The 27,057-nt window shown below is 52.8% G+C and overlaps 11 protein-coding genes across 11 annotated transcripts; 4 read left to right on the top strand and 7 right to left on the bottom strand.

Annotated features, from left to right (window-relative positions):
* Nucleotides 1–325: 325 nt before the first annotated feature.
* On the bottom strand, nucleotides 326–2,130 carry AYO20_01072 (hypothetical protein; the record flags this gene model as incomplete). The annotated part of the gene is made up of 2 exons (XM_022639379.1): nucleotides 326–888; nucleotides 960–2,130. The coding sequence occupies 2 exons, from the start codon at nucleotides 2,128–2,130 to the stop codon at nucleotides 326–328; spliced, it is 1,734 nt and encodes a 577-aa protein (XP_022504687.1).
* A 438-nt stretch (nucleotides 2,131–2,568) lies between these two features.
* AYO20_01071 (hypothetical protein) lies at nucleotides 2,569–6,041 on the top strand (the record flags this gene model as incomplete). Its single annotated transcript, XM_022639378.1, has 7 exons — nucleotides 2,569–2,903; nucleotides 2,991–3,462; nucleotides 3,984–4,398; nucleotides 4,458–4,798; nucleotides 4,857–5,358; nucleotides 5,415–5,830; nucleotides 5,898–6,041. 7 exons carry the CDS (start codon nucleotides 2,569–2,571, stop codon nucleotides 6,039–6,041), a joined length of 2,625 nt encoding a protein of 874 aa, XP_022504686.1.
* A 456-nt stretch (nucleotides 6,042–6,497) lies between these two features.
* Nucleotides 6,498–7,093, bottom strand: AYO20_01070 (hypothetical protein; the record flags this gene model as incomplete). Its single annotated transcript, XM_022639377.1, has 2 exons — nucleotides 6,498–6,847; nucleotides 6,934–7,093. 2 exons carry the CDS (start codon nucleotides 7,091–7,093, stop codon nucleotides 6,498–6,500), a joined length of 510 nt encoding a protein of 169 aa, XP_022504685.1.
* Nucleotides 7,094–7,399: 306 nt separating this feature from the next.
* AYO20_01069 (hypothetical protein) lies at nucleotides 7,400–8,836 on the bottom strand (the record flags this gene model as incomplete). The annotated part of the gene is made up of 5 exons (XM_022639376.1): nucleotides 7,400–8,012; nucleotides 8,088–8,450; nucleotides 8,511–8,572; nucleotides 8,629–8,657; nucleotides 8,713–8,836. The coding sequence occupies 5 exons, from the start codon at nucleotides 8,834–8,836 to the stop codon at nucleotides 7,400–7,402; spliced, it is 1,191 nt and encodes a 396-aa protein (XP_022504684.1).
* Nucleotides 8,837–9,631: 795 nt separating this feature from the next.
* AYO20_01068 (hypothetical protein) lies at nucleotides 9,632–11,169 on the top strand (the record flags this gene model as incomplete). The annotated part of the gene is made up of 2 exons (XM_022639375.1): nucleotides 9,632–9,959; nucleotides 10,022–11,169. The coding sequence occupies 2 exons, from the start codon at nucleotides 9,632–9,634 to the stop codon at nucleotides 11,167–11,169; spliced, it is 1,476 nt and encodes a 491-aa protein (XP_022504683.1).
* A 61-nt stretch (nucleotides 11,170–11,230) lies between these two features.
* On the bottom strand, nucleotides 11,231–14,782 carry AYO20_01067 (mitochondrial mRNA processing protein; the record flags this gene model as incomplete). Its single annotated transcript, XM_022639374.1, has 10 exons — nucleotides 11,231–11,490; nucleotides 11,568–11,938; nucleotides 12,006–12,331; nucleotides 12,839–13,025; nucleotides 13,092–13,320; nucleotides 13,381–13,668; nucleotides 13,731–14,066; nucleotides 14,129–14,197; nucleotides 14,250–14,472; nucleotides 14,537–14,782. 10 exons carry the CDS (start codon nucleotides 14,780–14,782, stop codon nucleotides 11,231–11,233), a joined length of 2,535 nt encoding a protein of 844 aa, XP_022504682.1.
* Nucleotides 14,783–15,260: 478 nt separating this feature from the next.
* AYO20_01066 (hypothetical protein) lies at nucleotides 15,261–17,106 on the bottom strand (the record flags this gene model as incomplete). Its single annotated transcript, XM_022639373.1, has 4 exons — nucleotides 15,261–15,373; nucleotides 15,439–15,642; nucleotides 15,707–15,840; nucleotides 15,896–17,106. 4 exons carry the CDS (start codon nucleotides 17,104–17,106, stop codon nucleotides 15,261–15,263), a joined length of 1,662 nt encoding a protein of 553 aa, XP_022504681.1.
* A 472-nt stretch (nucleotides 17,107–17,578) lies between these two features.
* On the bottom strand, nucleotides 17,579–19,560 carry AYO20_01065 (hypothetical protein; the record flags this gene model as incomplete). Its single annotated transcript, XM_022639372.1, has 2 exons — nucleotides 17,579–19,380; nucleotides 19,434–19,560. The coding sequence occupies 2 exons, from the start codon at nucleotides 19,558–19,560 to the stop codon at nucleotides 17,579–17,581; spliced, it is 1,929 nt and encodes a 642-aa protein (XP_022504680.1).
* Nucleotides 19,561–20,214: 654 nt separating this feature from the next.
* Nucleotides 20,215–22,693, top strand: AYO20_01064 (hypothetical protein; the record flags this gene model as incomplete). The annotated part of the gene is made up of 3 exons (XM_022639371.1): nucleotides 20,215–20,240; nucleotides 20,295–21,512; nucleotides 21,829–22,693. 3 exons carry the CDS (start codon nucleotides 20,215–20,217, stop codon nucleotides 22,691–22,693), a joined length of 2,109 nt encoding a protein of 702 aa, XP_022504679.1.
* A 249-nt stretch (nucleotides 22,694–22,942) lies between these two features.
* On the bottom strand, nucleotides 22,943–25,261 carry AYO20_01063 (hypothetical protein; the record flags this gene model as incomplete). The annotated part of the gene is made up of 8 exons (XM_022639370.1): nucleotides 22,943–23,247; nucleotides 23,348–23,393; nucleotides 23,461–23,530; nucleotides 23,616–23,861; nucleotides 23,914–24,301; nucleotides 24,369–24,678; nucleotides 24,743–25,017; nucleotides 25,072–25,261. 8 exons carry the CDS (start codon nucleotides 25,259–25,261, stop codon nucleotides 22,943–22,945), a joined length of 1,830 nt encoding a protein of 609 aa, XP_022504678.1.
* Nucleotides 25,262–25,891: 630 nt separating this feature from the next.
* AYO20_01062 (hypothetical protein) lies at nucleotides 25,892–26,958 on the top strand (the record flags this gene model as incomplete). Its single annotated transcript, XM_022639369.1, has 4 exons — nucleotides 25,892–26,194; nucleotides 26,271–26,394; nucleotides 26,458–26,904; nucleotides 26,954–26,958. The coding sequence occupies 4 exons, from the start codon at nucleotides 25,892–25,894 to the stop codon at nucleotides 26,956–26,958; spliced, it is 879 nt and encodes a 292-aa protein (XP_022504677.1).
* Nucleotides 26,959–27,057: the final 99 nt, after the last annotated feature.

Genomic DNA, 27,057 nt, shown 5'->3' with positions numbered 1-27,057 from the left:
CACCATCGATCGTGTGGTCTCGGTGAATCAAAGAAGGCATCTGCCTCAATGCATGTTTGAGACGACGCTGTGGACTTATGTTCCGAGGCAAGATTTCGAGGTATGGTCAATCTTAGCCTATCAACTGGCAATGAGCCGAAATTATTCTTCCAGCATGTATCTACATCGATACCAGAGGACACACCGCCACTGCCCATTGCTCCTCTCAACAGTGTGGATGACAACGAACTCGCTCTGCTCTGCTTCTGCGGCCAGCCCATCCAGAGAGATTGTCACTTTTTACAGAAGCTCGACGAAGCTGAGGACGAAAGTACCGTGGTCGGAGTTATACATGGGCCGCAGCACGTGCCAGTTTCTCATCCTTCTTATGATGGAGCGTGGTAGAGACCTCATCTGTCATCAATGCATCGGTGTTGGGCAGGAAGAGGGTGGTGATAATGCCGATGCCGGTGAAAGCGATCGTGGAGAGAAATACAGTCCGGTAGGCATCCGCATTGGCTGATCGATATGCCCGGATTCCAGCGTCGATGATCGAAGTCGTCACGCCGGGGATGTCGGCAAGAGACTGTCCCGACGCCAAATTGCCGATGAAGGCTGCGACACTGCTGGCTGGTAGTCCCGCTGAGACAAGCGCTGGGGGCACTTGGTCCGGAATGGTCGCGCTCAGACGGGCTGAGAGGACGACAGTGTAGATGGTGGTGGCAACTGTTGTAATGGTAAAGCGGATCGAACCTCCAAATCCACACCCGGCGCCCATCTGCTGCTGATCCTTCAAGGCCAGGGTGGTGATGGTGAGAGAGAGGCCCTCGACGTACCCGGCCAAGAAGCAACTGAAGCTCAGGAGCACCGTTGCTCTAGTGCTGGAATCGGGATCGCTGGTGGCCATGCCTACAAAAGAACAAAAGTCAGCAACAAACCCATCGTCAAGTGGCCAGCCAACGGAAGGTATATATACTCACAACCGAGGAGCACACCGGCTAACGTCAGTGTGACGATACATTGCAGCTTGATTCCCCCCACAGGTTTTGCGACGATGCCAGAGACAATCTCCCCACTGACCCAGCATGCTCCGACGATGGAGGCTCTCAGTCCGTCGGTGATCAGATCTCCAGAGGGATACACGATGGCCACCATCGATGGCCAGACGATTGTAAGGGCATAGTAAAGGCTGGCGCCGATGCCAGATGTCACCACGGCCGCCGTCCAAGGTCCCGAGGCCAGAAGGGTCATCGGAACCAGAGGCTCCTCGAGTCGCGCAAACAGCTCCCACAGGGCAAACACGATCAGCGAAACACCCCCCACAATGATGGTTGCGAGGACGTGTGCTGACTTCCAAGGGTGAACCGCTCCTCCCCAGGAAAGGCCCAACAAGAAACACAAAAGGCCGCCGGCAAACAGGGCCGTGCCAATGTAGTCGAATTTCAACAGGTATTCTCGCCGTGTCTTGTCGCGGTGCTTCATTTCAAACGTTGGGGGACGATAGAAGGCCACCCAGCAGAACAAGGCCGCGGCCTGGATGGCAATGACGATGTAAAATGTCGAACGCCAACCGCCGGGAGTGTGAAGAATGCACGAATTGGCAATGGCCGGCGCAAATGCCCCGCCGGGGATCATGAAGACATACATGATGGCGTTGCCCAGGAAGCGATACTTCTGAGGAATCAGTTCGGCCGTGACGTAGAAGTACGAGACTTGAGTCGAGGCCGCCAGCCCGACGAGCGTCATGCCGGCGATGAGGGCCCCAACTGTCGGGGCAGTGGCACAGACGATGCTTCCCACCACCCCGAGCACTGCTCCGCCGATGAAGGTGTGACGACGGCCAAAGATGTCGGTGAAGCGGCCCACGATGGTGAGACCAACGGCGATCATCAGTGTGTACACAATCGCCACCCAGGAGATGTTGGAGCTGGGACCGATGTCCTCGTTGATGACACCGAGGATCGGGGCTGCCAACGCAAAGCTGGATATTGCGGCAAGGAGGCCAATGCCCACCGCAGCCATGGACCCTAGGAAGAGAGAGCTTCGAAAGTATCCTGGTGGAAGATCGCTCAGCTGCGCCGATATAGGAGGTATGTCCACGTGGTCCTCCATCTCGACCACGGCTTCTTTCGACATGGTTTCCCCAGCCATGGTGGGTGGTTCAACGAAGACGGGAGGGGAGATGAGGTGTCTGTCGTAAAGATAGAGAAGAGGTGACTTGGTTTTTCCCCCAGATCAAGTCGTTTTCTGATGTTCGACCGGGAGAAGAAACAGACGAGCTTTTTTCTTTCTTCCTCTTTCTACAGAACTTATCTTTTTAATGCCAATTTCCATTCCGGGGAATTCCTTGCGTTGTTGTTTGAAAGGGCGGAGAATTGTGGGGTTGGCGAGTCCGGAATCCCTTGGGCTGCCAATTCCGTAGTACCGGGTGTATAGCAGGTGCTGGTTATAAGAGTGACCCAACCAGGTCATGGAGGGGGTGGAACGTTTCTCAGAAGAGGAAGATAATTAACAAGTCTGTCGCCATCGTGGTGCTACTTGGATTCCGGACGGGGGTATCGAACAAAGAACGAGAACATTCGAAAAGAAATGGCCACTTCCGATCTGTGGACCGCAGTTGTGACTGGGGGCGCGTCGGGCATAGGCGCAGCCACTTCTAAGAAACTCGCCAGCCGGGGCATCAATGTCCTGATTGCCGATGTCCAGGATGACCTGGGGGAGAAGTTGGCCGAAGAGATCAAAGCCACGTTCAAGGTCGACGCCCTGTTCCTCCATGTGGACGTGTCCAAGGAAGAGGATGTGGTGGCAATGGTCAAGGCCGTCGTCGACAGATGGGGTCGGCTCGACTATGCTGCCAACATTGCTGGCTTTTGTCGGGGGGACAGGGACGATGAGGTCGGTGTCTCGACCCAGGATGTGGACAGGTATGTTTGTATACATGGCCTCCTTCAAGTAGCAGCTCGATCTCAGACGGGCCTGAGTCGCTGAGCCGTGTTAACGCGCCCAAACAGCCATTTTGCAGTCAACCAACGTGGAGTATGGCTGTGTCAGAAGTTCGAGGCCGCTCAAATGTTGAAGCAGTCTCCGAGAGGGGTTGAGATATTCCCAGCACCCTCTCTACCCATCAAGCCTCAGCGAGGGGCGATTGTCAATATCGGTTCCACCACGGCCGTGACGGGCATGGGCTTTGCTGCGTATGCGCCGACAAAGGCAGCGGTCCTGGAGATCACGAGGAACGGGGCCTTCTTCTACGGCCCACAAGGCATCCGGTGCAATGCTGTCTGCCCCGGAGCAACAGTCACACCGTTGGCGCTGAGCAACATGCACGACAGCGTCAAGAGCGACCCCGACTATAAGCATGAGGGAAACAGATACACCGAACCCATCGCGCTCAAAGTCATGGCGTGCCCTGAAGAGCAGGCCTCGGTCATCAGCTTCTTGCTCAGTCCGGAGAGTAGCCATATCACGGGCCAGACCATCATGGTTGACGGTGGTTTCAGCCATATACACTTGTAGTCATCCTCCCAGCCACTAAGGCAGGCAATGATTGAACCAAAGGTCTAGCCTTCGGCCACAGGATCCAAGATCTCACTCTGTATTCGGTAGTCCGGAACTACATTGGGAACAGAAAGGAACGAGTCCCACTTTTCTGAATAATGCATGGCCACATGGCTGACGGTATCATCGCCCACGTGTACGAGATGTTGTGCATCCGAACCGAAGCGACAACGTGCCAGGGACATCCCTCCTCGTGCTCTCCCATTGGCGAATCAGACTCCGCTTTTGTTTCTAACACCCCATGGGTCAGTCGATAGTTCCCCACGGGACAGCCTGGGAAAGTCGATCGGTTTGCAATTCCGGACGATATATCACAATTCCGGGAGGGTCGAGTATAAATCGACAACCCCAAGCTCGTGATCAATGAAAGTCGAGGGGATAACCAACTACAAACATTTCGTGAAGCTGAAACCCCCTCTGTCAAGTCCTGAACTTATCTTTTGCAGCTTCTGGTCATGGCTGACGCCGACCAAACCCATCACCACAAGGTCGAAGGCCTGTTGCGTTCTGCCCCGAGTGACGAACAGCTCCGGGAGCATGTGATCACGGATCCCAACCAAGAGGTCTCCCGGCTGTCGATCCGGGTCTTATTGTCCATTTCATCCATCAGCTTCATCTTCTCGACCTCTCTCGGGACATTCTTGTGCCTTGTCCCCGTGCTGGGTAACATCAATGAGGACCTCGGCCCGGATCCGTCCTTCACCTGGATCGCGTCGTCGTGGACCGTTGCAACCGGCGTGGGACTGATTTGTGCCGGGTCGCTGTCAGACATATTCGGGCGCCGCTGGTTTACGATCGGAACCGGGGTTCTTGGGGTGGTCGCGTCCATCCTGGGACTGACGTCGCATTCCATCGGGCAAAGTAAGACATCTCGTCGCGTTCGAAAATGGAGAGATCAAAATCTAAAAAGCCATCCCTAGTGATTGCGACCATGACATTGTTTGGCTTGAATCAGGCCGGGGCAGTGAATGGCTTCGCCAGTGTTTCCGAGCTGGTCCCAACCAAATACCGCGGTCCGGTGGTTGGTATCATGAACTTGACCGCTCTTCCGTTCGATCTCTGTGGCTCACTGATCGCCCGTTCGATGATCTTGAACACGGGACCGGGGTGGAAATCGGTCTTCTGGATGGCTCTCGCAGCCAACATTGCTGGAACGGTCGCTTGCGCCGTCACATACTTTCCCGCGAAGCCGTTGGCTGCCTCTGCCAGCAAAGGGTCCATGATCCGGGACTTCGACTATGTTGGACTCGGTGGAATCATTGTAGGCCTTTGACCCGACAGGAATCTGCCATAGTATCGAGTCTGACAACGAACTACAGGTCGGCCCGACACTTGTCCTGCTGGGAGTCATCTGGGTCCCCCAGTACGGAGCCACAAGTGCACATTTCCTTGCGCCGTTCCTCATCGGCGTCGTAACTCTTGTCGCTCTGGGGTTCTACGAAGCCTACATTCCCAAGGCCCCTTTACTACATCCCTTCCTGTTCAAACGCGTTCGCACCTTCACCATGATCTTGGTGGTGTCGTTTGTCGGCGGCATGATGTTTTACGCTCTTCAAGCCAATTGGCCGACCTTCCTGACCATCATGTACACCGGAGACGACTTGCTCCAGGCTGGAGTATACCAGACCATCATGGGAGCTTCGACACTCGCTGCAGGGGCGGGATCGGCTGTACTACTTCCTTGGATCGGACCAAAACTCGGCACGACCGCGCTCCTCTCCATTGGCGTTGTGTTCGAAGTCATTTTTATTCCCTTGATGAGCATTGCTGGTCCACATAACAAGGCTGCTGCACTGACGTTTTCGTTCTTCGCTGGAGTTGGTAAGAATGCCATCTGGAAACGCGGAGCTTGTCACACAATACTAACACGAACAAAGGCATTGGGATAACTACCACGTTACCGATCGTTTTTATCTCGCTATGTACACCGGACGAGTGGATCGGATTCGCCACAGCATCGATGGGCTTGTCCAGATACATTGGAGGCTCGGCAGGCACTGCCATTTACACCACTGCGCTTACAAGTAAAGCGTCGGTTTATATCCCCCAAATGGTGACGGCAGCAGCTACACAGGCTGGACTTCCCCTCGACTCCGTTCCGCTGCTATTGGGCCTCCTCACTGGAGCGACTCCTGGTCAGACCCTCGCTTCAATCCCTGGGATCACAACGGAGATATTCCAACTGGCGTATTCAGCTTTCCAGGATGCCTACCAGCATGCCTTCCGCTACGTTTTCTATACCAGTATACCTTTTGGTATCGTGGCACTCGCCGCCGCTCTGGCGACCAAGGATGTAAGTTCTATCCCAGATGATCCATTGACCTGAGAGTGTATACACATGATCTGACAATGGTTGACAGCTGTCCTCTCACTTGACAATGAAAGTGGCCCAACGACTCGTCACCGATGTCAAAGCCGAGGACGCAACTGTGATGAAAAACGCCGAGCATGGCCCATCTGACCACGAGATCGAAATGGTCGAGTCTACGACTCCGAAAGCTTAGATTTCCTTCCTTCTGGAGAAATTAAATGAGGTTTGAGAAGGTTGGATTTTGTAAAAAGAAAATGAACCCCAGGATTGGCTTTCTTCCGACCCAATAATTCGGCATTACTATTTTGTCTAATAACTTGCCATGTCACATACGCACTGAGATCTCTCAGATCAAGGGAAGAGAATCTCTTCCCACTGTATGGTATCTGGTTCAAACCGTAAGATGGACGGCGGGCTCGTGAGAAACATATCTCCGCAAACAGTCCTCTGTCAACCTCTGGATCGTGCTTTTGTGAAATCATCCAGTGTCGGTCGAGCGACCTCCTATATCCACTATATTGGAGTACTTGAGCTCGACACACGACGTAGAGTCCAAGTCTGACTAACTGGAGGATCTCTCTGGGGTGACATCCTGAGGATCGTGAACCCCAGATCCAAGTTCAACTCTGAGAACCGAGACAATTCCAGGCTATCCACCGAGTCTCTTCAGGAAAAGCACATCGAAGCTACAACTCAGGAGCTCGATGACATTTCCCCAAGGGTCCTGGACAAAGAAGGCCTGCTCCCCCTCCGCCGGCTCGACAAGGACGCCGACATTCTTCCCGCCGCTCTCGATCGCCCTCCGTGCCGTCTCCTCCACATTCGCCACGGTGAAGCAGAAATGAAAGACGCCCCCTCTCGTGTACGTGTCGGGACACCAGTCGACGCGCCGCTCGGGGCCGTTGTACTTGGGCCGGACGAACTCGAAGATCTCCAGCCCCACGCCGTTGGCGGAGGTCAGGATTGCGAGTTTGACTTGTTCGAATTCTTCTCCGTAGACTGTTTTCAAAGCGATGAGTCAGTACGGTTCGCAGCAGAGTCCTCCGCCTAACCCGAAAGAAAAAAGGGGGGCTGAAGTTACATACTAGACGAGATGACCGGGCCTGTTGGACTGTTCTTGTTCACTTCCATCACGCTGCCAATCATGGTGAATCCAAACACGCTCGTGTACCAATCGACTGCCGCGCCAATGTCAGGTACAGACAAGGCGAGATGGTTGACGTTGAGGGTCGGCTTTGGTGGCATTTTGGCCTCGCGGGTTTTGGTGAGTTTGTTGGTTCAAGGGCTTGAGTTGGTAGAGAGCGCTGGCCGAAGAGCCTTTTTTCATGACTTTTATGTGATACGCGGTATACCTTTCCTCGTACCGACTACATATACATGATTGCCCATTGCCAATCTACGCAATTACAAATGACGACTCGTCAAACTCGATTCTCGCCAAGACACGTCGAAGAGAGCCTTGAAGTCTAGTCGTGGGCGTGGGTATATATGCTCGCAAGCCCCGAAAATCGGTATGACAGCGTGCCCGACGGGAGCCCTCTCGCGCTGAAACTAATTCTCCAATGGACCTCCAAAGAGTGCCTGGGGATACGGCACCGTCCTGACATGGCCATAAGCACGATTTTGAGGGACATCGTTGTAGCTCAGATGACCTGAAATATCCTCTGGCTGTGCTTGGTTGTCAAGCATGAGGAGATTATAGGGAAACCCTCGGTCAAAGGCGGCGACACTTTCGATCTCTTCGATGTCGTGCCGGCCGAGGCTCACGGACAAGGCCTCGATGTTTTGCTTGAGTTGTTCGGGCGTCCGCGCACCCACCACGGGGAAGACGTAGGGAGTCTTGTGCATAACATACGCCAGAGCGATGTCGGTGAGGCGCGCTTGTTTGCGCTGTGCGATCGCCTCAAGAGCCTCCGACACTCGGAGTTCGGCCTCTGATCCAGGATAGAGCCGGCCCCGGACAGATCCCGCCTCTCTCTCCTCCTTGGTCTTGAATTTCCCCCCTTCCATGACACCCCATGGGCCGATTGCCATGCCTTCGGCTCTGCACATCGGGATTATCTCTCGCTCGAGGTCTCGGCAAGCGGCCGACCATCGTCCTTGGTAGATGACAAAGGGCCTCAGGTTGTGGCACCTTGCGTACTCGTTTGCTCTTGCCACGATCCTAGATCTTCCGTCAGCGGCTGCGCGGCTGGCAGAGTATTTCACCCGACCGCGTCATCAAAGATAATGTACTGACCAGGCCGGCGTGGCAGATATTCCCAAGTACAGGACTTTGCCCTGGGCCACGACGTCGTTGAGAGCGTGCATAATCTCGGGGATGCTTGCCGCATAGTCCCACCAATGCACGTAGAGGATGTCGACAAAGTCGGTCTGGAGCTTTCGCAGCGACGCATCCAACGAATGCCGGAGATTCTTGGCGTTGAGTCCCCCGAAATTGGTCTGTATCACGTCCCCCTTGAGGTGTTTCTTCCAACCGGTGCCGTACTTGGTGGAGATGACCATCTCGTCTCGATTGCCCCGGGCAGCCATCCATTCTCCAACGAAGGCCTCCGACTCACCGTCCTGGTAGTCGCTGGCCGTGTCGATAAAATTTCCCCCACTGGGTAAGGCAGTATGTGAGCGTCATGAAAGGCCACGGCCATTGTGGTAGAAAACATACTGCTCGTAAAAACAGTCGAGGATTTCAAATGCTACTGTTTTGTTGACCGCACCCATAAAGTACTTTGGGAATTGTCAGCTTCGCTCTATCTCGACTGAGGTTGCAGTTTTCCATATACTTTCCACGCCTCGCCAAGGTTCATTGCGCCTGTGGAGGGATCTCAGAATACCGTCTTCTCTACTTTGTTGGATTGAGCTCGCACCTAGACACAAAGGGCTGACTTTGAGACTGGCAGCAGGTGCCAACTGTCGGTGGTATCCCAGCAAGCTATGTGGCTGAGGCTGGTCGAACATTCTCTTGGCCGCCTCTGGATTGTCTCGAGACATCTTTGCTGCAATACTTGAGAGAGGGTAATGATTCTAGTACTTTGCTTGCCTTGAACTCATGAGTTTGACGGTGTAAATTACGTCTTTTTAAGAGTTATTCTGGGGGTGGCTTTTGCGGGGGATATCGTGACCAACGACTCGTATCTTGGACACGTTAGTGCTCGAACATCATTGAAGCCGCCGAATGGCTATGAGGAGGAGCGTCGGCGACGGTACCCTCGTCAAGCTTCGATGGCAGCTATAGACAAGAGGACCAGCACGAGCCTCACTCCAAATCCGACTCCGACTCGATGGGTTCTTAGAGATGGGATTCGAGTCGTGATTCGACTCCTCCATTGAAGTAGCCTAGTCAGAAGTAGGCTGGAGCCCACTACGTCGGCTAAGCTACTCATAGATTAGGCTCGCACGTGGCTCAGAAAAATCCACTACCCACGTGATCGCATAGCTCTCTCGTCTAACCTTCTGGGTATAGTGGCCAAGAGGGGGGGCCACCTTCCACATAAAGCTAGGCACTAGGGAGGTACACGAGCTGGGTCTTGATTAGATAAGCGAGTCAAGGAGTCGAATCCTGGCCAAAGCTGGAGACTGTAGGGTCAACGATGTCGCGGCGAACGACACCTTTTTCACCTGCCAATCTGGATGTTGCAGTACAGGCTTTATGTGGCCTGAAGAGAAACTGAAAATTCAGATGATGCTAGGTTCAAGAAAGAATGACTTGCTCACAGCCCGCACAGTCACTGCTCAGCATCATATTCTGGCTCTCGTCACAGCTAAACCAGAACCGCCACGCACATCATGGTATCTGATCCAGAAGTTCCCAACATGGGGGACGTCGAAACCCGCCTCTTCATCAACAACGAGTTTGTCGAGGCAAAGGACGGCAAAACTTTCCCCGTCATCAACCCAGCGACCGAGGAGGTCTTCCAATATGTCTCCGAGGCGTCGGCGGCGGACGTGGACCTCGCTGTGAGTGCAGCTGAGGCGGCATTCCCAGCATGGGCAGCACTGGGCGGCTTTCAACGCGCGGCGTATTTCTACAAGCTCGCGGACCTGGTGGAACAGAGCAATTCCAAGCTCGCTCTCATCGAAGCATCGAGCATGGGCCGACCAGTGGGAACTTATAGTAAGTAAACCCTCTTCTGCTGCGTTGCCGCTCGCCTGTCTAGTGCTGACATGGGAATAAAGCCGAGGGTCTCGCCTCGGCGAGGTTCTTGAGATACATGGCTGGCAAAGCCACGGATGTTCAGGGGACGTCGTCGACCCAGACCCCTGGATTTCTGAACCTAACTCTCAGAGAACCGTATGGCATTTGCGCTGCCATCACCCCGTGGAACGCTCCAGTGACGATGCTGATATTCAAAATGGCACCTGCACTAATTGCCGGCAATACCTTGGTGGTCAAGTCATCCGAAAAGGCGCCACTCACCAGCTTCTACGTCGCCAGTCTTGCACGGGCTGCAGGGTTCCCTCCCGGAGTTCTCAACGTTCTGAGTGGCTTTGGCACGCCTTGTGGAGCCGCATTGGCGTCGCACATGAAGATCCGCAAAATCTCCTTTACAGGCTCCGTCCGTACAGGAAAGGCGATCAAGGAAGCGGCCGCCAAATCCAATCTCAAAAAGGTCACTCTAGAACTAGGAGGGAAGAGCCCCCTGGTCATTTTTGAGGACGCTGACTTGGATAAAGCCGCCGAAGCGGCGGCCAAGTCGATTCTCCTAAACTCGGGACAGGCTTGCATAGCTAGTACTCGTGTCTACGTTGCAAAGTCAGCAATGGAAGCTTTCTGCCAGAAATTCGTTCAATCATTAAAAGACCTCGGAGCGAATCCACCCTCGGGCAACGATCCTAGAGTCTCGGGAACACGGAGGGGTCCACAAGCTACTCAGTCTCAGTTCGAGTCGATTTTGTCCTACATCAAAGAAGCTGAGCAGTCAGGGTATGGGATTATAGCCGGAGGCAAAAGGGAAGGTCAACGAGGGTTTTTCATCGAGCCGACCATCATCTACGAACCCGACGAACAAAGCCGGGTGATGAGAGAAGAGATATTTGGGCCGGTCGCATGCGTCAAAAGTTTTGAAACAGAAGAAGACGTCATCAGGCGAGCCAACGATAGCGAGTTCGGCCTCTATGCGAGTGTTTATACAAAGGACATATCTCGCGCGCTGAGGGTTGGGAGGGCATTTGAGTCCGGAACCGTCGGGATCAACAGTACCAGCCCTATGATGACCCACGACATGCCTTTTGGCGGAGTGAAGCAAAGCGGAGAAGGGAGGGAGCTTGGAAAAACCGCCGTGGACGACTGGACACAACTGAAAACAATGTACATAGCAATGTAAAGTTGAAGTGCCTGTCTCTGTAGAACGGTGCAACATTTGTCCAGCTCGCGTTTCCCTCCTTTCAATCAGCAGAGAAATGCTCTCTCAGAAACTCCTCGACCGTAGTTGGTTTGAACTCTGGCAGGAGACGGTTCCAGGTTGGCGACATGTCGACACAGCCTCGAGAGGCAGCTAAAAGCCAATTGGTGGCTAATTGTCTGCTCATTACTTCGACCTTTTCCGGCGGTATTGAGGAGTGGATGATGCGAGGGATCCACGGACTTTCCAACTTCCCGAGCTCGACGTCCTCCCGAGGAATTGAGTATGTTTGGAAGGGTTTTCCTAACGTCATTGTCAGTACGTCTCTGTGCAGGGCAGGGTAGAGCAGGGCAGAGCGCGCAAACAGGCTCTTTACATACCTCGGATTTTCTCTCCCAATTTGACGAGATCTCGGATGGTGGTCCTCGAGCCCTGAATATGGCCAACGGGCGGCCAGGGCTGTTCATATTCGACGGCGAGGGCGACCACTCTGGCCAGATCCTGGACGGTGGTGAAGACAACGCATGGCTCCTCGGCCTCGAGGGCCAGGGCCTTGCAGTTTTGAATGTCGATAGGAATCGGCGAGGGGTGAAGATGCTTCGCCGACGGTTTGGGGAAGCTCAGGTAGTTCATGAACATGCCGGGCTGGAAGAGACAGTACTCGAGGACGGTCCCCCGAGCGTTGAGGTGCTCCAGATACTGTCGTATCTCGTCCTTGTACTTGAAAAGCTCGATGCCGGAGTAATTGCCCCTGTGAGCGCCTTCTTAGCCACAAAAAGCTCTGTGTACACGATACATTCTCAGGAAAGGAACTTTACCAGACCCATTCGCTCGGCGCAAATCTCTTGACCTTGGCCAACACGCATGCGTTGATAAGAGCCTTTTGCACCCGGTTCTCATAGTCCAGCACAAAGCTCAAGACAACGTCGACGCCTTTCAGGTTGAGCACTAATTCGTCCGTGTCGAGGTAGTCCACCTCCACGACCCTATAATTGGGGCCGGTGCCTGTGCCATCCTGGTCGTCGTCATTCTTAGACGTCCGACCAGCTGCTTTGTGAGCCGATTTCCTCGTGAAGACGGTGACCCTGGCGTTTCCTCTCTCCAGCAGAGCATCCGATATCTCCTTTCCCACACCTGAATATATCTGTTAGTAGGACATATATGTGAGCAATAGCTTCAGAAATTGACAGGGCCGACTCGCCTCCTCGTCCCCCTGCGAGCACAACATTGAGCATTTTCAATTGTTCTGGATTTTGTCGGGTTGATCGGAGAGATTGAGAACTTGAAGCTCCTCTAGTCGCTTTTGAATAGGTTGTATGAATTCCAAGATGCACCACAGCCTCCCCCATGTCGTAGGTAACGACTGGTCTGGAACTTGTGCTTGTGTACCAAGAAATTATTCATTTCATTCTATCATCTCTCTATTAGATTCGTGTTCGTGCTAGTAAATCCACAGAAGGCTATGCCAGAGACTCTGTAAGGCTCGAACCAAGAGAAAAAGAAATCTTCGTTCTCGGGAAATTCTACAAGTTACCATCAAGAAAATATAAATTAATTCGACGAGTAAAAGTCTTTTAGTTTCTCAATTCCATCAAAACCCCGCGATGGCAACAATTCATGCTCCAGAAACATCATTCCAGGGAACAGAGACATTCTCTCTCCACTTCCACATAATCTCGGCCGTCATATCGGGCATAGACTTGCCAGAGAACCACATCAGCTCTGGCTTTGGACTCTTGTCCGGAAACTTGATGTCGTAATGCGTCAGGGTATAAATCAGGAGCACCTTGATCTCGTTGACGGCGAAAAATCGACCTGGGCACGCGTGTCTCCCGTGACTGTGTCGCAAAATGTCAGCTTAAGAAATAAGTTCTTTACACAATGTGTCCAATTATATGTCATACCCGAAATAGGTAAATTGAGGTGTCGTTTGGACCATCGAGTGTAGCGTCTCCTGGCCTTTCTCGAGCCGCCTCTTCTGGAATCTCCACGGATCAAATTCCAGGGCGTCAGGACCCCAGATTTCCGTATCGAAGTTGGCCGCTGACGACGGAGTAATCATGTATGTTCCTTTGGGGACGACGGTGCCGTCGCTGAGTGTATAGTCCTTCATTGCGATTCGGTCCATCGTGCCTGTATTGGAGATTAGTTCCGATACTACTATCAGCCCTGGAGTTACACCGGCAATCGTACCCGCTTGGAAGGGATGAAACCTCGCACTCTCCTTGATGAAGCTGTCCAGTTTCATTGCTTTGGTCAGACCCTGCTTCTTCCACACGCCATCCTCGGAGGCGAACACGTTGTTGATCTCTTCACGGAGTTCGTCGTGAACCTCGGGATGCTGGGCGAGGTCGTAGAGTGCATTGAGGTAGGTGACACTGCTGGTATGCACCGCCGCGGTGAGGATGTGAACGAGTCTCATCATGATATCGTTGAGGTCGTGCAGCCTCTCCGGAGGGGTGATGTCGAGAACCCACTGGACTGTTCAAATCGTCAACACACTTGTCCGCCCTCGACATTCAGGTGGCATAATAGAAACTCACCAGTATCGGCTGGCTTTGTCCTTTCAAACTCTTCATACGTGCCTTCTCTTTTTGCCTTCTCCATTGCTGCGATACGAGACCGTAGCAGGGGATAGAGATGTTTCCTCGCCTGCGTCTGTTGCGAGTACATGCCCGTCTTGAGGTATAAGGCCAGGCGTTTCGTCCATGGCGGATAATGGCGGATCATGTTGGCACCAGCAAAGAACGTGTCGCTGTACTCGATGGCGAGTTTCAGAAACTCCTTGTTCCTGGCGAGATCTGCGCCGAACAAAAGGCGGTTTGCTGTTCGAGTCACGATGTTGAAAGAGACGGGGAACATGACCATTGATTTCCATTCTGTTCAAAAAGGTTTAAGCCTGTATCCTATTCGACGGCACAGAATATGGGGAACAAAATACCCTTTGGTTCCCCTATCAAGTCGTGGAATGCCCCGAAACATTCGTCGACAATGGCAGGAAGCCCAGGCCCTGTGTCACTTGGGGTTAGTCCATCTTGAAGAGATGAGTCGGAGCAACGTACCCAGGCTCTGAGTCAATTGTTTGCTGACGACGTTGAAGTGATATTGATCGTATTCCAAGTTCTTGTGCATTGTATAACGCGTTTGCACCAATTCGTTGTTGGCTGGCAAGTTCCACAGCTCCGTGTCTTTGGCTGAGCGAACCTCCTCGATGTATCTAGGATGGTAGACAAACTGAAATCCCTCGGGGGTTCTCATGAGCCAATTCTGGCCTTTCTTGGTGTACTAAATGTGATGCAGTGGATCAGTTTTGCCCTATGATCGCTGTCAAGGTCGGTCTGAATCTCACCTTCTCGTAACCCAGGCAGATGACCTCGTGTCCGTTCTTGACATAAAGCCGCGCATCTTCTAGCTCGCCCGCCTTCCCAGGTAGATTTGATATTCGCAGCCATGGAGCGTCGGGTACGCGTTGTGCAGAACGATGGAGAATACGAGATAGACTGTATATGATGATGGCAATGATGAAGCCGAATAGATAGAGCGGCACTTGACGCGAGAGCGCTATGGTTTGCGAGAATGCAGACATGACGGCCATTGTTTGAGAATGAGAGACCCCGCTTTGACGACACTTGGATTGAACAGAAGCAGGTCAGCCTCAGACCCCTTCTCCCATTAATACTGGCCATAGACATGAAGTGACGCCGTTCAATAGTTGGCGACCGTCAAAACAAACGACTCGATTGAAACGACATTCCTATCCCGTGGGGGACGATGGCATACGACCGGGGAAAATGGGGGACTTCCATCGAAACGACACGGTGTGACCCGTTCAGAATGTCAGACCACGTCTATTGTGCCATGGGATCTGCTCGTGGAACGACAGAAACACAAAGTTTCCTCATGCACTTCATGGCTGGTGTATTGAAGTAGCGTATGACTTTTATGCTTTCGAGCTGTCTAGATGAATGTGTATCTCAACTGTTTGGAGATACAATTACATATCCTATCATCTCGCTCTGAAGTGGCATGTAACATCTTCTATGCTATCCTGGGTTGTATAGTCTGAATATCATTTATGCCTTGACGATTTCAAATCCTTTCCAACCATCGAGGGTCTCCCGACATTGTGGTTCGTACTGAGCAATGCCATTCGTGTAGGTGAGCATTTGGATCTTTTTCCCAGGGACTAAGTTGAAAAAGAAACGTCAGAACGGGCGTCAAAGGGATGGACGAGAAAGTCCCAAAACTTACTGTTGCCACCTGTCCACCAGGAATTCGTCAAGGGGAACAATGTCTTCATGCTCATGTCGTGAATCATTTGTCCCCACGCATCCTGTGCTTCCTGCGTCGGCTCTATCGTTTCGATACCTTCCTTCTCCAGCTTGTCAATGGCATCGACCACCCAGTCCACCTGGCATTCTAGGATTGTCGGCCCATTGGAAAGCGCAGTCGGGGCTGTAAGCATTCGAGGATCAGGACAGAGTACCGGAATTGAGGAGGAACGGAGTGCAACACTTACCCTGTGGACTGTAGACCATAAAGCAGTTGGGGAAACCCCGGACCATCATGCCTAGATACGTATTGATACCATCCTTGGACCATATGTTTTTAATATCCACCCCGTGTTTGTCACACAAGCCCATGTTTGAAACCCTAATAACGCTGTCAGCTGAAAGAAGAGCATCCCTCATTAAACAGGAGAACTTACGAGCCAGTGAAGCTCTCAAAGCCCGTGGCCAGGATGACGATGTCAAAATCTTTCTCAGTCCCATCGGCAAAGGCGATTCCTGTGGGAGTAAACGTTTTGATAGGATTGGTGTTGAGATCCACAATGTCGACATGGTCCTGATCCAGCATTTCGTAATAGTCGATCTCCAAGGGGCATCGCTTGGTCAAAATAGGGTAGGGGGGCTCGAGAGGGGCCATCAAATCCCTCTTCACGGGGTTCGACATGCGAGCTCGAGTTTTCTTGGCCCAAAAATCGTATGCAATTCGATTTGCTTTCTGGTCGAAATATATCTCCTTGTAATTGGAAGCTCCAAACGAAAAGGACCCACACTTCCAGAGCTCTTCGTAGTATTGCTCTCGTTCGGCGTCCGAGACATCGAAGATTGAGGCATCGGGAGGCCCCCTGGGTAAGCCGCCCGCAGATTTCCGGCCGGCCTTGAAGAGCACGTCGTAGTAAGGCTTCATGCCGTCCTGCTCCGCCTCGCTGATAGGGCGGTTCCGGATGGGCAGGCACAGGCTGGGACGCCGCATCAACATCGACAGGTGACTTGCTTTCTTGGTCAACTCTTGCACAATCTGGATGCTCGTCGCCCCGGCACCGACCACGACCACCCTCTTCCCAGTCACGTCTAGGTCCTCTGGCCAAAATCCGGAATGGTGCACTTCTCCCTTGTATTGGTCGAAACCTGGAAACTCGGGATAGTGCCGGCGCTGGAGGAGTCCTGTACAGAGGAAGAGATATTTGCACACAGTTGTGTGGCCGGCCTCGGTTTTGACGGTCCACCGATGCTCCTTGTCGTCCCAGGTACAAGAGTTCACCCTCGCGTTGAACACCACGTCCTTACGGATATCCAGTACCTTATCGACATGGGCGAAATAGTTGCGGATTTCTGTGTGGCTAGGAAAGCGCTCGGTGAAATTCCAATCCTTCCAGACTTCGGGAAGACTGAGTTGGTAGTATGGCCATTCCGAATCAACACGGGCTCCTGGATAGCGATTCCAGTACCATACACCGCCAAAGTCGCCTCCCATTTCGAACGCCTTGACCTTGTAGCCTAGTTTGCGCAGTCGATGAAGTCCGTACATGCCACTGAAACCGGCACCCACGATCACGACGTCGCAATGTTGGACTTCGCCATTTGCGACCCCATTGGAGTCCGAGTGGACTCCATTCGGTTCGCCGTTCACCATGGTGTTGTCTGCGTTGAGAGTCTTTGAGGTGTTGTCAAGAGTTGATTTCAAACTGAGGGCATAATCTTGCGACAGATAGATCGAGTTTATCAAAGGTTTCCAGTTTAGAGAATTGCGGAAGGTGAAAGGCCCCAGATATTTGATCCGTCGGCCGACAAGACCGCCGCATAACTCACCGATCGTAGAGAACGACAAACGACAAATTTTGCATTGCTATCGGATCACGAGATAATCCTTTGTATGGCCGCCTTTTGTAAAGTCTCGTGATAGTAAGTGTCTCGAAGTTATTGTTTTACAAGTTCGAATCATGATATGATTCTGTGCTCAAGGGGGGACAGTAAAGTTGTACGCGTGCACGTTTCTCGGATGCTTTTTTCTGAGGGGATACCATTCATCTATGGTCTGAAAAGGTGGTTTGGTGATCTACAAGGCTATTGAATAGCGAATGAAGCAATACGTCTATCCATGTGTACTATATATCTGCCCGCTCCAGGAAAGCAACGGGTATGTCTATTTGCTTGGCGCGAATGTACTCTACCAGGTTTTTTCCGAGACAATCCAGTCCAGCTCCAGCATTGTAACCCCGATCCAGATGATCCCGTAGCAGAAAGTGAACAGCCCTCAGACCGGGTATCTCGAACCTATCAATCGGCTTGCCTTTGTAGTCATCGGCGAGGAGCTCCACCAACTTTGCCACTGAGAATGTCGACCGAAGCCAGTCCCATTCGTCTTGGTGCCGGACAAAGAGGCCCAAGTTGGCGTCAGATGACTTGTCTCCTGAACGTCCGAGAACGACGCGTCCGAGAGGCGCCCGGAGAGTCGGACCCCAGTGGTCTGCTGTCAAGGGATCTGCCGTGTCGTAAGAGTTTTGCTGTACAGGGTACGATCGAGTGAAATCTGGAGCTGGAATGTCAACAACGGTGCCGTCTGGTAAATGGACCATTTCTTTGACCAGTGCTTGGTCAATAAGAGTGACCCAATATTCGTAGTACGGCTTGGCTGTGCCTTGTCGAGGATCGTTTGTTGGTGTCAAACCCGGACATCCTTGGAGGATGTTCATTTTACACCAGGTCAAAAACTTGTCCGGACCTAGCAGGCTTTCATCCTGACTCTGTGCGAATATACGCATGTCGACTGTGGCGGCATCTTGTGTTCGAGCGTTGGGGTTTGGCTCGCCGATGACCTGGAATTTCAGGAGAGAGAATTGCTTCTGCACGGCGGGTCCCATTGCTGCAAGGGTTTGCTGCTTCACCATCTCGGCTTTTTCAGCGATATCGAGGCCGGTCAGGTATACATGGTATTCGGCTCGGTACCCGCCAAACGCTGTGATGCCTGCTTTGGTTGTCGGTGGCGGCGGTAACCCTTCAATCCCGGTGACACGCACTCTGTTTGGACCAATTTGCTCCAATTGCATGTTCTCCAGGTTGGCGACCACCGACGAGTTATAGTACAGAGGACCTTGAATCTCGTACAAGAGTTGGGAGCTGACCGTGTCGATCGACACTTCTCCGTCTCTCCCAGGTTCCATGGTAATTTCGATGCCACCTTTGTGATCGATGTGAGCAATCGGAAACCCCAGGTCGACAGCGGTGCCCTTCCATTTTTTGAAGCCCGAATAGCAGCCACCAGTGACATAGGTGCTGCACTCAATCAAGTGGCCTGCAACAAGACTCGAGGCAAGCTCTTGGATATTGTCCCGGGTCCAGTTGTGCCACCACATGGCTGCTCCGATACAGGGAGAGGAGTCGGCCACTCTCCCACAGATGACAATGTCACAATCCTTCAGGGCACGGGCCACTCCAAACGCTCCCAGATAGCACTGAGCGCTAATGGGGTCAAACATCCACTCCTCAATGTCTCTGCCCGTGGTAATGTTGGTCAACTTGGCCGTTTTCGAGTGAACCAAATCGAGAACAGCCTCGCTCACATCGTCACCCTCGATCCAGCCAACCTTCAGATCTAAGCCTTGGTGCTGTATCCTCTCTTTCAATGCTTCGGCCAGGCCGTGAGGGTTGCTGCCGCCCGCGTTACAGACGACCTTGGTCCCGTTTTGCGCCAGATACTTCAAGGCTGGCTCAATCTTGGTCAAAAAGTTGGAATGATAGCCCTCGCGAGACTGTCCGAGGGCGTTCACATTCTGGAGCGTCTTCTTGAGCTGCCATCTCTTCAGTCCATTGACCGTCATATCAGCCTCGGACATCCAATCCCCCGTTATAACGTCAATCTCAGGGATCTGAGAAAGGTCCAAGAGAGCACGAGCTCGGTCGACCGTTCCTAGAAAATGGGATGTCAACAAACATTCATCGTAGATTCGTCCGTAAACATACCGCCTGAGCATCCGGCAATGACGACGGGCCGAGATGGATATGTGTGGCCATTCAAATCGCCATCTGAACCCACGCCGTTGCAGTGGCCGTTGGCTTCTCCATTGACGTGACGATAAACTCCTGGCATCCTAGCGTTCGTTCTGACTCCAGATACAACTCTCAATACAACAGGCCGTGGGCAAAGGCACCTAACCCTAAGGAAAAATGGCAAAGGACAAGGACGGTAGAGACAGGCCGAGGAATCAAGCGGTAAGTATTAGGAGCACCCAGTTGAGAAGCCAGGTCCGATGTTCGAAAAGGCCTTCTTGCAACAGCCTTTGGCCATTGCCGATATTTGCACATCATATTCCATCTACTCCTTCTCCCTCAGTCCTTTCCGGTTCCGTGCGGCGAGGTGGAATCGCCCACGAAGGTCATGTCCTGGCAACATGCACCAACCCAAAGCACATGCCGTCCGTAATGGAATCTTGAGGGGCCAAGGGGTAAATTGACCTCCTCCTCCATATAGCTGTCCGGAACTGGAGCGGGTACCACATCTGCGAAGCCAGGTCAAAGTGGCCTGCGAACTGAGAGCCGCGTCTAGACCTGGAAATGTGAACGTACGATTCCGGCGGAATTCCCCTGAAATTCTGGAATTCTGGAATTGTCTGCCCACCCTTTCCGCTAACCTCGGCCAGTCTGCCCGCTCAAAAAACCATCCCCCACCATGCCTTGGCAGGCCTTTGCTTGGAACTGGAAATAGTGAGCCAACAGAGTGAAAAAGAGAGTGTCTTAGGAGACCATGGCACGGCCGGCGGAGGATCTATAGTATGTGGAAACAAATGCTATAGTGGATCTGCCAAGCCTCTTCTCCACCAATAGCGACGTGGACGACGTCGACCACGCCCGGCCCGATTATTCCGGGTCTATTCTTCTGTCTATCCTTCTCCGCAGGGAGCTTCCCCAGAGTTCCAGCTTCCCGCTTGTGACCATCCCACACAAACCGCAATTTGCCACCACTACTACCTGGGAGGTTTGTACCCTTGCGCTTCTTCCCATCCATTTTCAGGTTCCTGCCTTTTGGATAGACGACTTGAACCTTTTTAGCTGGACTCAGCAACTCGAATGTGAGCCTGGAGGGAGAGTCCTCATGGCTCGACCTCGCGCGACTCCCTCGCCGCATGCCAAGGATGGTGAGTCGGGATCGAAATCAGGATGGAAGGACAAGTTGACGGCCCAACAACTGAGTCGAAAGAGGGCAGCAGACCGACAACTGGTGCGGGAGAATCGAAGCAAAGCCCGCCAGACCATCGCTGCCTTGCAGGAGCGTCTGGACCTGCTCAGCACCCAGCAGTCTGACAAGATTGTGGCAGAGCTGCTCAAGGAAAACAGGAACCTCGAGGCCGAAAAGGAGACCCTCCGTAGTAAATTACAGTCTATTTGCTCTGCGCTGGGCCTCAGCCGGGAAGAATCGTCGTCCTTGCTTCAACAGTCCTCCCACGGCAGCACAACCGAGGGAATCACGTCTCGAGAGGGGCCAACCGTTGAGCAGCCAGAGAATGAGATCCAACATGCCATCGTTGACTCAGGCCGTTCCGTCCCTTTCTACACAGAAGGCCAGACGTTACAAGTGGATTCAATTGAGGACGCGCGGTCGCAGTGCGATGCTTCTTTCGATCTGACCACCGAGCTGGATTCACGTATGGCTGTTCCAGACTCACCCTCGCCATTTCCCGGTATCTGGGCCGCCTTAGGGCGACTAGGTTCCAGATCAAACTTGTTGGATGATGACTTTCTCGAAGCAATTATGATTTGGAGATCCAAAACTGGCCATTCTGGCGGCGGCGTCTTTAGCGTCGCAAATGCCCTTTTCCACATTGCTCGGCCCCCAGGCCTCATGTCCCAACAGCGACTGCGGAGCCTTGCCCGAACTCCAAACATACTCTATCTGCTGGTCCAGGACCTTGAGTCGTCTGAGCCATCTTCGAACCCGGCCCTCGAAAGCATGGTCCCAACCAGGTACCCCGACAGCGACGACGACGACGACAGTCTGACTATCATGAGGAGAGAACTCGCTATTGCTGCCTATGAAGCCATCAGGTGCTGGACATACAAGTCGAGGCTGGGAAGAATAGTAATGTTTTGGGTACTGTATCGAATTTTGACGGTGAGTCGGGCCCCATGCCGCCGCTGCTCAAGCCAGTGTGAGAGACTGAGTCAAATCCTACTTTCAGTTGTTGGTGTTTCCTACCCCTAGAAACTTGGCCCAATGCCCGGCCTGGTACCGGCCTTTGTCACCTCAAATGTGGTGCCCACACCCATCCTTTATCGACTTTATACCTTGGTAAGACACTGCTAGCCTCCCTCAAAAGCTTCTCCATATTCATCTGCTCACTTGTTTATTCCCAATTCATAGGCCCGGGATCAGAACCCACCTGATGCGAGACTGGAAAAGCTACCAGAGCCGGAATCTATACAGCTCCTTCGTCGAACATTTCGACGTTCAGATTCCAACAGACGCCAAGCGACAAGAAGTGCTACAAGTCGACTCCAACGGTTGCGACATCAGGTTGATGCCGTCCACAGAACGGTGGCTCCATGATATAAATTGCCTGAGAATGGGAGATGAATTCGCCGTCGACTTCCCAGAGCTCACCGAGTTAATCCGTCCGACTTCAGGAACAGAGGATCCCCTTGGGTCCCGCAACTCCTATGCTGACACACGCGTGGCTGTGGGCACCTTACCACCGGTGAACACTGCACAACTGTCGATTCGAGCAAACACCCCGACGGCGTTCTCAGTAACGTCATCTGTCGAGGCTGTAATATGCAGCGTTGGTGCCGCAGGCGCCCAGGAAGCTGCTGTCGACAGCTCCACGAACACAACGTATCTGGACGACTCTTTTGACAGAGCCTTTTCATTTGCAGAAATGCAGCCGCCGCTCCCACTAGGACTCACTGGGGTCCAGCAGCAACCCGTGAGCCAGGCCGAGACGATTGCTTCCGAAGTCGACTCTGCATCGTCCATTGCGACAACGGCACCCCTACCAGTGATATCTGAGTTGGGTAGATCCTCGGTATCGGACTCAGCGTCTACCAAGGAAACCCAGCACGACAACATGGCGTGGGATCCATTTGTCTCAGCGTCGCCCGCCGATCGGACGTATCGACTTGACCCGTCGCTGTCAGAATGGGGAGCGATGAGCTCCTGGTCAGCGACCGAGGACGATTCTCTCTTCGGCTCTTCAAGTCTGTGGTTCCCAGCTTGGCCCAGTGCTTGAAGCTGCTATATCGTGGAGTTGAACCCGAGCTACGAATAGTCCTGCAACTCTTTGAAAATCTTGTCTATTTGAACAATATCCAAAGTTTGGGTGGGGATCATCACAGGGCAGGTACAAGTATACCTTTGGTGAATGGACCATCCACAAGGAATAATTTATCAATCTATGCGGCTGGCTGTAGCTTTGTTGACGCAGCTAGAGCATCTGCCTAGCTCTTATATCATACAAAATTGATCGTCTTTCTCCGTTCTAACTGTCCGTGCCGTTCTGTTCGGCAGTTCCGTTCTGGCTCTCCGCGCCATTCTGGCCCTGGTGAAAGGACGGGGGCGACAGCACGCTGTACTCTGGATGCACCGGCTTGGGACGATTGACCGTCTGTTTCTGCTCCAGGTAGTCCGTGGCACAGGTCTTGTTCTTCTGAGCCACCGTCATGCCGTTGCCCATCCAGCCCAGGACGTTCTCTTCGATCTCGGGCATCACCTCGTAGTCGAAATCTTCCCATCTCGGATTGAGCAGGGTTTTGCGCGAGTGGACGCCCGAACCTGGCCAGTTTGCTGTTTCAGGCCTCGGGTCAGTATACAACGCGGTCTGAGAGTGTGGGAACAAGGAAAAAAAGAACCGGGGTATGTGGGTGGTTGTGGCGGTAAGACTTACCTACGACTCGTCCGTCGACTGTTCCTCGTTTGAACCACGAGTTGCACTGGTGATAGGATGTTAGCTTAATAATGACAATGCGCTGACACGAGAGGAGGGAGAACACTGCTTACAGGTTGAGTAAAGACCGTCTTTGCAAAGAACTTGTCGACATGGCGGCTGAATGCCTTGTTCGCCGATGGCCTTATTGCGAAAAGTCAGTTCATGTAATCCAAACTCCCACAAGTCGAGAAAACTGAGAAAGGGGAAAGCGAATGGCAGTACATACTTGACGACCATGGACTTGTAGTATTCCCTTTGGAGTTTCTGGATCGCGGCCGTGGCGTAATCGCAGACCCATTCCAGCATGAGCATGGTACTGCCGGTCATGGGACCCCCGTTTGGCCCAAAGTAGATGAACATGTTGGGCATTTTGGGGGGACACATTGACATGTAGGCCTCGGGGATGGGGTTCCAGACATCGTAAAGATCGCATCCACCCTGGCCGAAGAACTTTGGTCCTGATTGACGGGACCTGCTCTATATCAGCAATAGAAGACAGAGAGGGGGGAAAACAGCACCCTTACACATCAAAGCCTGTTGCACAAATAATGATCTCGACCTCTCGAGTGCGTCCGTCGATAGTCTCGATGCTGTTTTCGTGGATCTGTTTGATCGGCGTGCTCACATAGTCTACGTTAGGCTGGCAGATTGCCTCGAGATATCCCGGGCCGGGAGTCAGCCTCCTACACCCAGGTGCCCAGTCAGGCATCAGAGCTTCTAGGATGTCGGGTCGTGACGCCAGCTTTTCACGCATGTGCCTGATGCTCATCTCGTGGAACTTCCGTTGCTCGGGTGTTCCGTAAAAGGCCGCCAGGGGCGCTTGCATGATGTCGTTCTCGATCTTGTGCCTAAACTTAAGATATTCTTCGGGAGAGCGTTTGAACAGCTCCAGTTCCTCCTTGCTGTGCTTGACTGCCGGGACCACCTCTGTTAGAGCAAGGACAAGAAAAGGTAAAATCTAGCTAGAAATCAAACTCACAGTTCCCAGTGTCGGCCTTCCTTCTCGCCAGCTCGTCGCCACCGATCCCCGTCGGCGAGATCCAGTTCTTCCCTTTCATGTAGTGATCGACCCGGTTGACTATGGGTTGGATTTCGGGTAGGATTTGGATACCAGTCGACCCGGCTCCGATCAAGGCGACATTCTTGCCTTTTAGGTCCAGTGAAGTATCCCACTTGGCCGTGTGGACTTTGGTGCCCTTGAACTTGTCGAGACCTGGTATCTTGGGCCAGTCCCATTTATTCAACAGACCCATTCCAAGCATGATCACGTCTGCCTGATCGGTCACCGTCTAACAGGGAGAATCTCCAGTGAGTTCGGCGCGGACACGAAAGAGATGTTCGTGAGAAACTCACCTTTCCCGTGTCGACTTGTCGAAAGGTCACCTCCCATTTCCCTGGGAGTTCCAGCCACTTGGCCTCTACCAGTTCGTGATTGAACTTGCAAAAGCGATAGACATCGTATCTTTTGGCTAGATTGACCATGTAATTTTGGATCTCTGCACCGCTGGCGTAGAATTCGCTCCATTGCGAGTTGGATTCAAATGTGAGCTGATACCCGGGACTTGGGATATCACATCTGACTCCGGGATATCTGGAGAAATATGATCCAGCTGTTTCAGCGGTTTTCCCTGTGAACATGTGCCCTAGGTGAGGTCCTTCTTACCTATTCTCATACCACGTACCGCCAACATCGGCGTTCTTGTCGTAAATGACCAATTCGAGGTTTTCAATCTGTTGCGGGAGTCGAATCCCAGTGAGGATCCCAGAAATCCCAGCTCCTATGCAGATGACCTTCATCGGCCGCGCCTCGTCGATTTCATGGTCATAGATCATGCTGCTCCACGTCCGCGGAGGTACCGTGCTCTCAGGCATGATGATGTGTAAAGTGGGCGTTCTACTGTTTCAGAACCAGAACCAGGAGAGATGTTGGTAACACGGCCTTGTCAGAGAACGCTTGAGTGAAATGTAGAGTGATTGAAACGAGTGCCGGACAAGAGTAGAAATACGCATCGTCGGTAGAAAAGGTGTTATGTGCCCGGATGCCAGGCTACTATAGATTATCGGCGTCTGTGTCGAGTGTCTCGAACCGAAGACGGTTCCACTCGTCTCCATATCTCCCAAATGAGTAGGTAAGAGAACGACTCGTCCCCGACGACCTCACAATGAAGTGAAGAAAACTTGTGCCGTTGTGGCGCCACAGATCAGCAGACCCCGCGACTCCTTTCTGTTCGCATCTAGTATTCGTCCAGCCAGTCTTCGGTCTCATGTGATTGGGAAGTCAATTATGGCTACCCGTTGTCTCGGAACCCAAGAACAGACATGCTCGTCTTTGGCTTTTGGTTGATGAGCATTCCGTGTCTCATACTCCCGAGGTCATCTTCAATGCTGCACGGATCTACATTGTTCACAGTTCAAAACGAGCGTCTACATATTTTGCCTTCCTATACCCATCCGCGGAAAATCAAAAGCTCGACGCAAACATAATCATCACTGTCAACGAAAATGTCACAAGCACTCAGACCCAGACCTCCGTTTGGGAGCCTCCCTCTCCGTACAGGTGATCCACCGTTTTCGGCCTGGGGTCTCTACGGGGACGACGACCAGCTTGGGGCTTTGAATCTGCTCACTGCCGAGAATACTCTGGCTGCTGCCAAAAGCGAGATTCGCACGGGCGTCCGTCTGTCTCTGGACCCGCCAATCGATGTGCTCCTTGTCCCAGGCTCTGAGCGCTCCAAATTCAAGCAGACAATTTATCGTCGCGGAGGACGACCGGTACATGATGACATCGTAGAGTTCAACACCCAGGTGAGAGTGGCTTCATGTCCTAGGAGTGCATCTGGGCCGCCTTTTAACTGACTGGCGCAATTCTGGAGTATTGCAGATAGGTGCCCAATGGGATGGCTTCAGACACGTATCTTACATCAAATTGGCAAAGTTTTATAATGGAACATCTGTCGACGACATTTCCGGTCCCAACGCCCACCCTACTGTCCTTGGAACAGACGGTGAGTCTGGAATCTCAAGCAGTCAACAATACGTTTCCTGGTCTCTGACAACAGTGGAAACAGCATGGGTGAGGAACGGGGCCATCGCTGGGCGTGGAGTCTTGCTTGACTACTATTCCTGGTCTCAGGCTCAGGGCAAACAGTATGATTTGATCGGCGACACTGCCGACCACGCAATCCCCGTGGAAGAGCTGCAAGCGTGTGCAGCCGCACAAGGCGTCGAGATCCGGCAGGGTGATCTCCTGTTTGTCCGTTCGGGGTTCTGGGTGGGATACAACGCTCTGTCGGATGCGGAAAAGATCGCATGGAGCAATCAAAAGTCCCCGATCTGGGTAGGTGTTGAAACTTCGGCCAAGATGGCGAAGTGGCTGTGGGATAGCGGCATTGTGGCAGGAGCAGGCGATGCTCCGGGATGGGAGCGGATACCCAACTACAACTCGCCCCCAGAGGCTGGGCTCCAAGGCTGGTCGTTGCATGAGATCATGTTGTCAGGCTGGGGAATGCCTATCGGTGAGTCACTGCAGCGTTGCGATAATCGATCAAAGACACTGCGGATGAGAATAAAAGCTGACGCGCGATTCAAAAGGAGAAATGTTCGATCTCGAGGCATTGAGCGAGGAATGCAAGAGGCAGGGTCGATGGAGCTTTTTCGTCACCTCGGCT

The sequence above is a fragment of the Fonsecaea nubica genome (genome assembly GCF_001646965.1).
Source record: "Fonsecaea nubica strain CBS 269.64 chromosome Unknown Scaff4, whole genome shotgun sequence".
Classification (NCBI taxonomy): domain Eukaryota; kingdom Fungi; phylum Ascomycota; class Eurotiomycetes; order Chaetothyriales; family Herpotrichiellaceae; genus Fonsecaea; species Fonsecaea nubica.
Note: the sequence above shows the minus strand (reverse complement) of the source record. Positions and strands in the feature narration are given on the sequence as shown.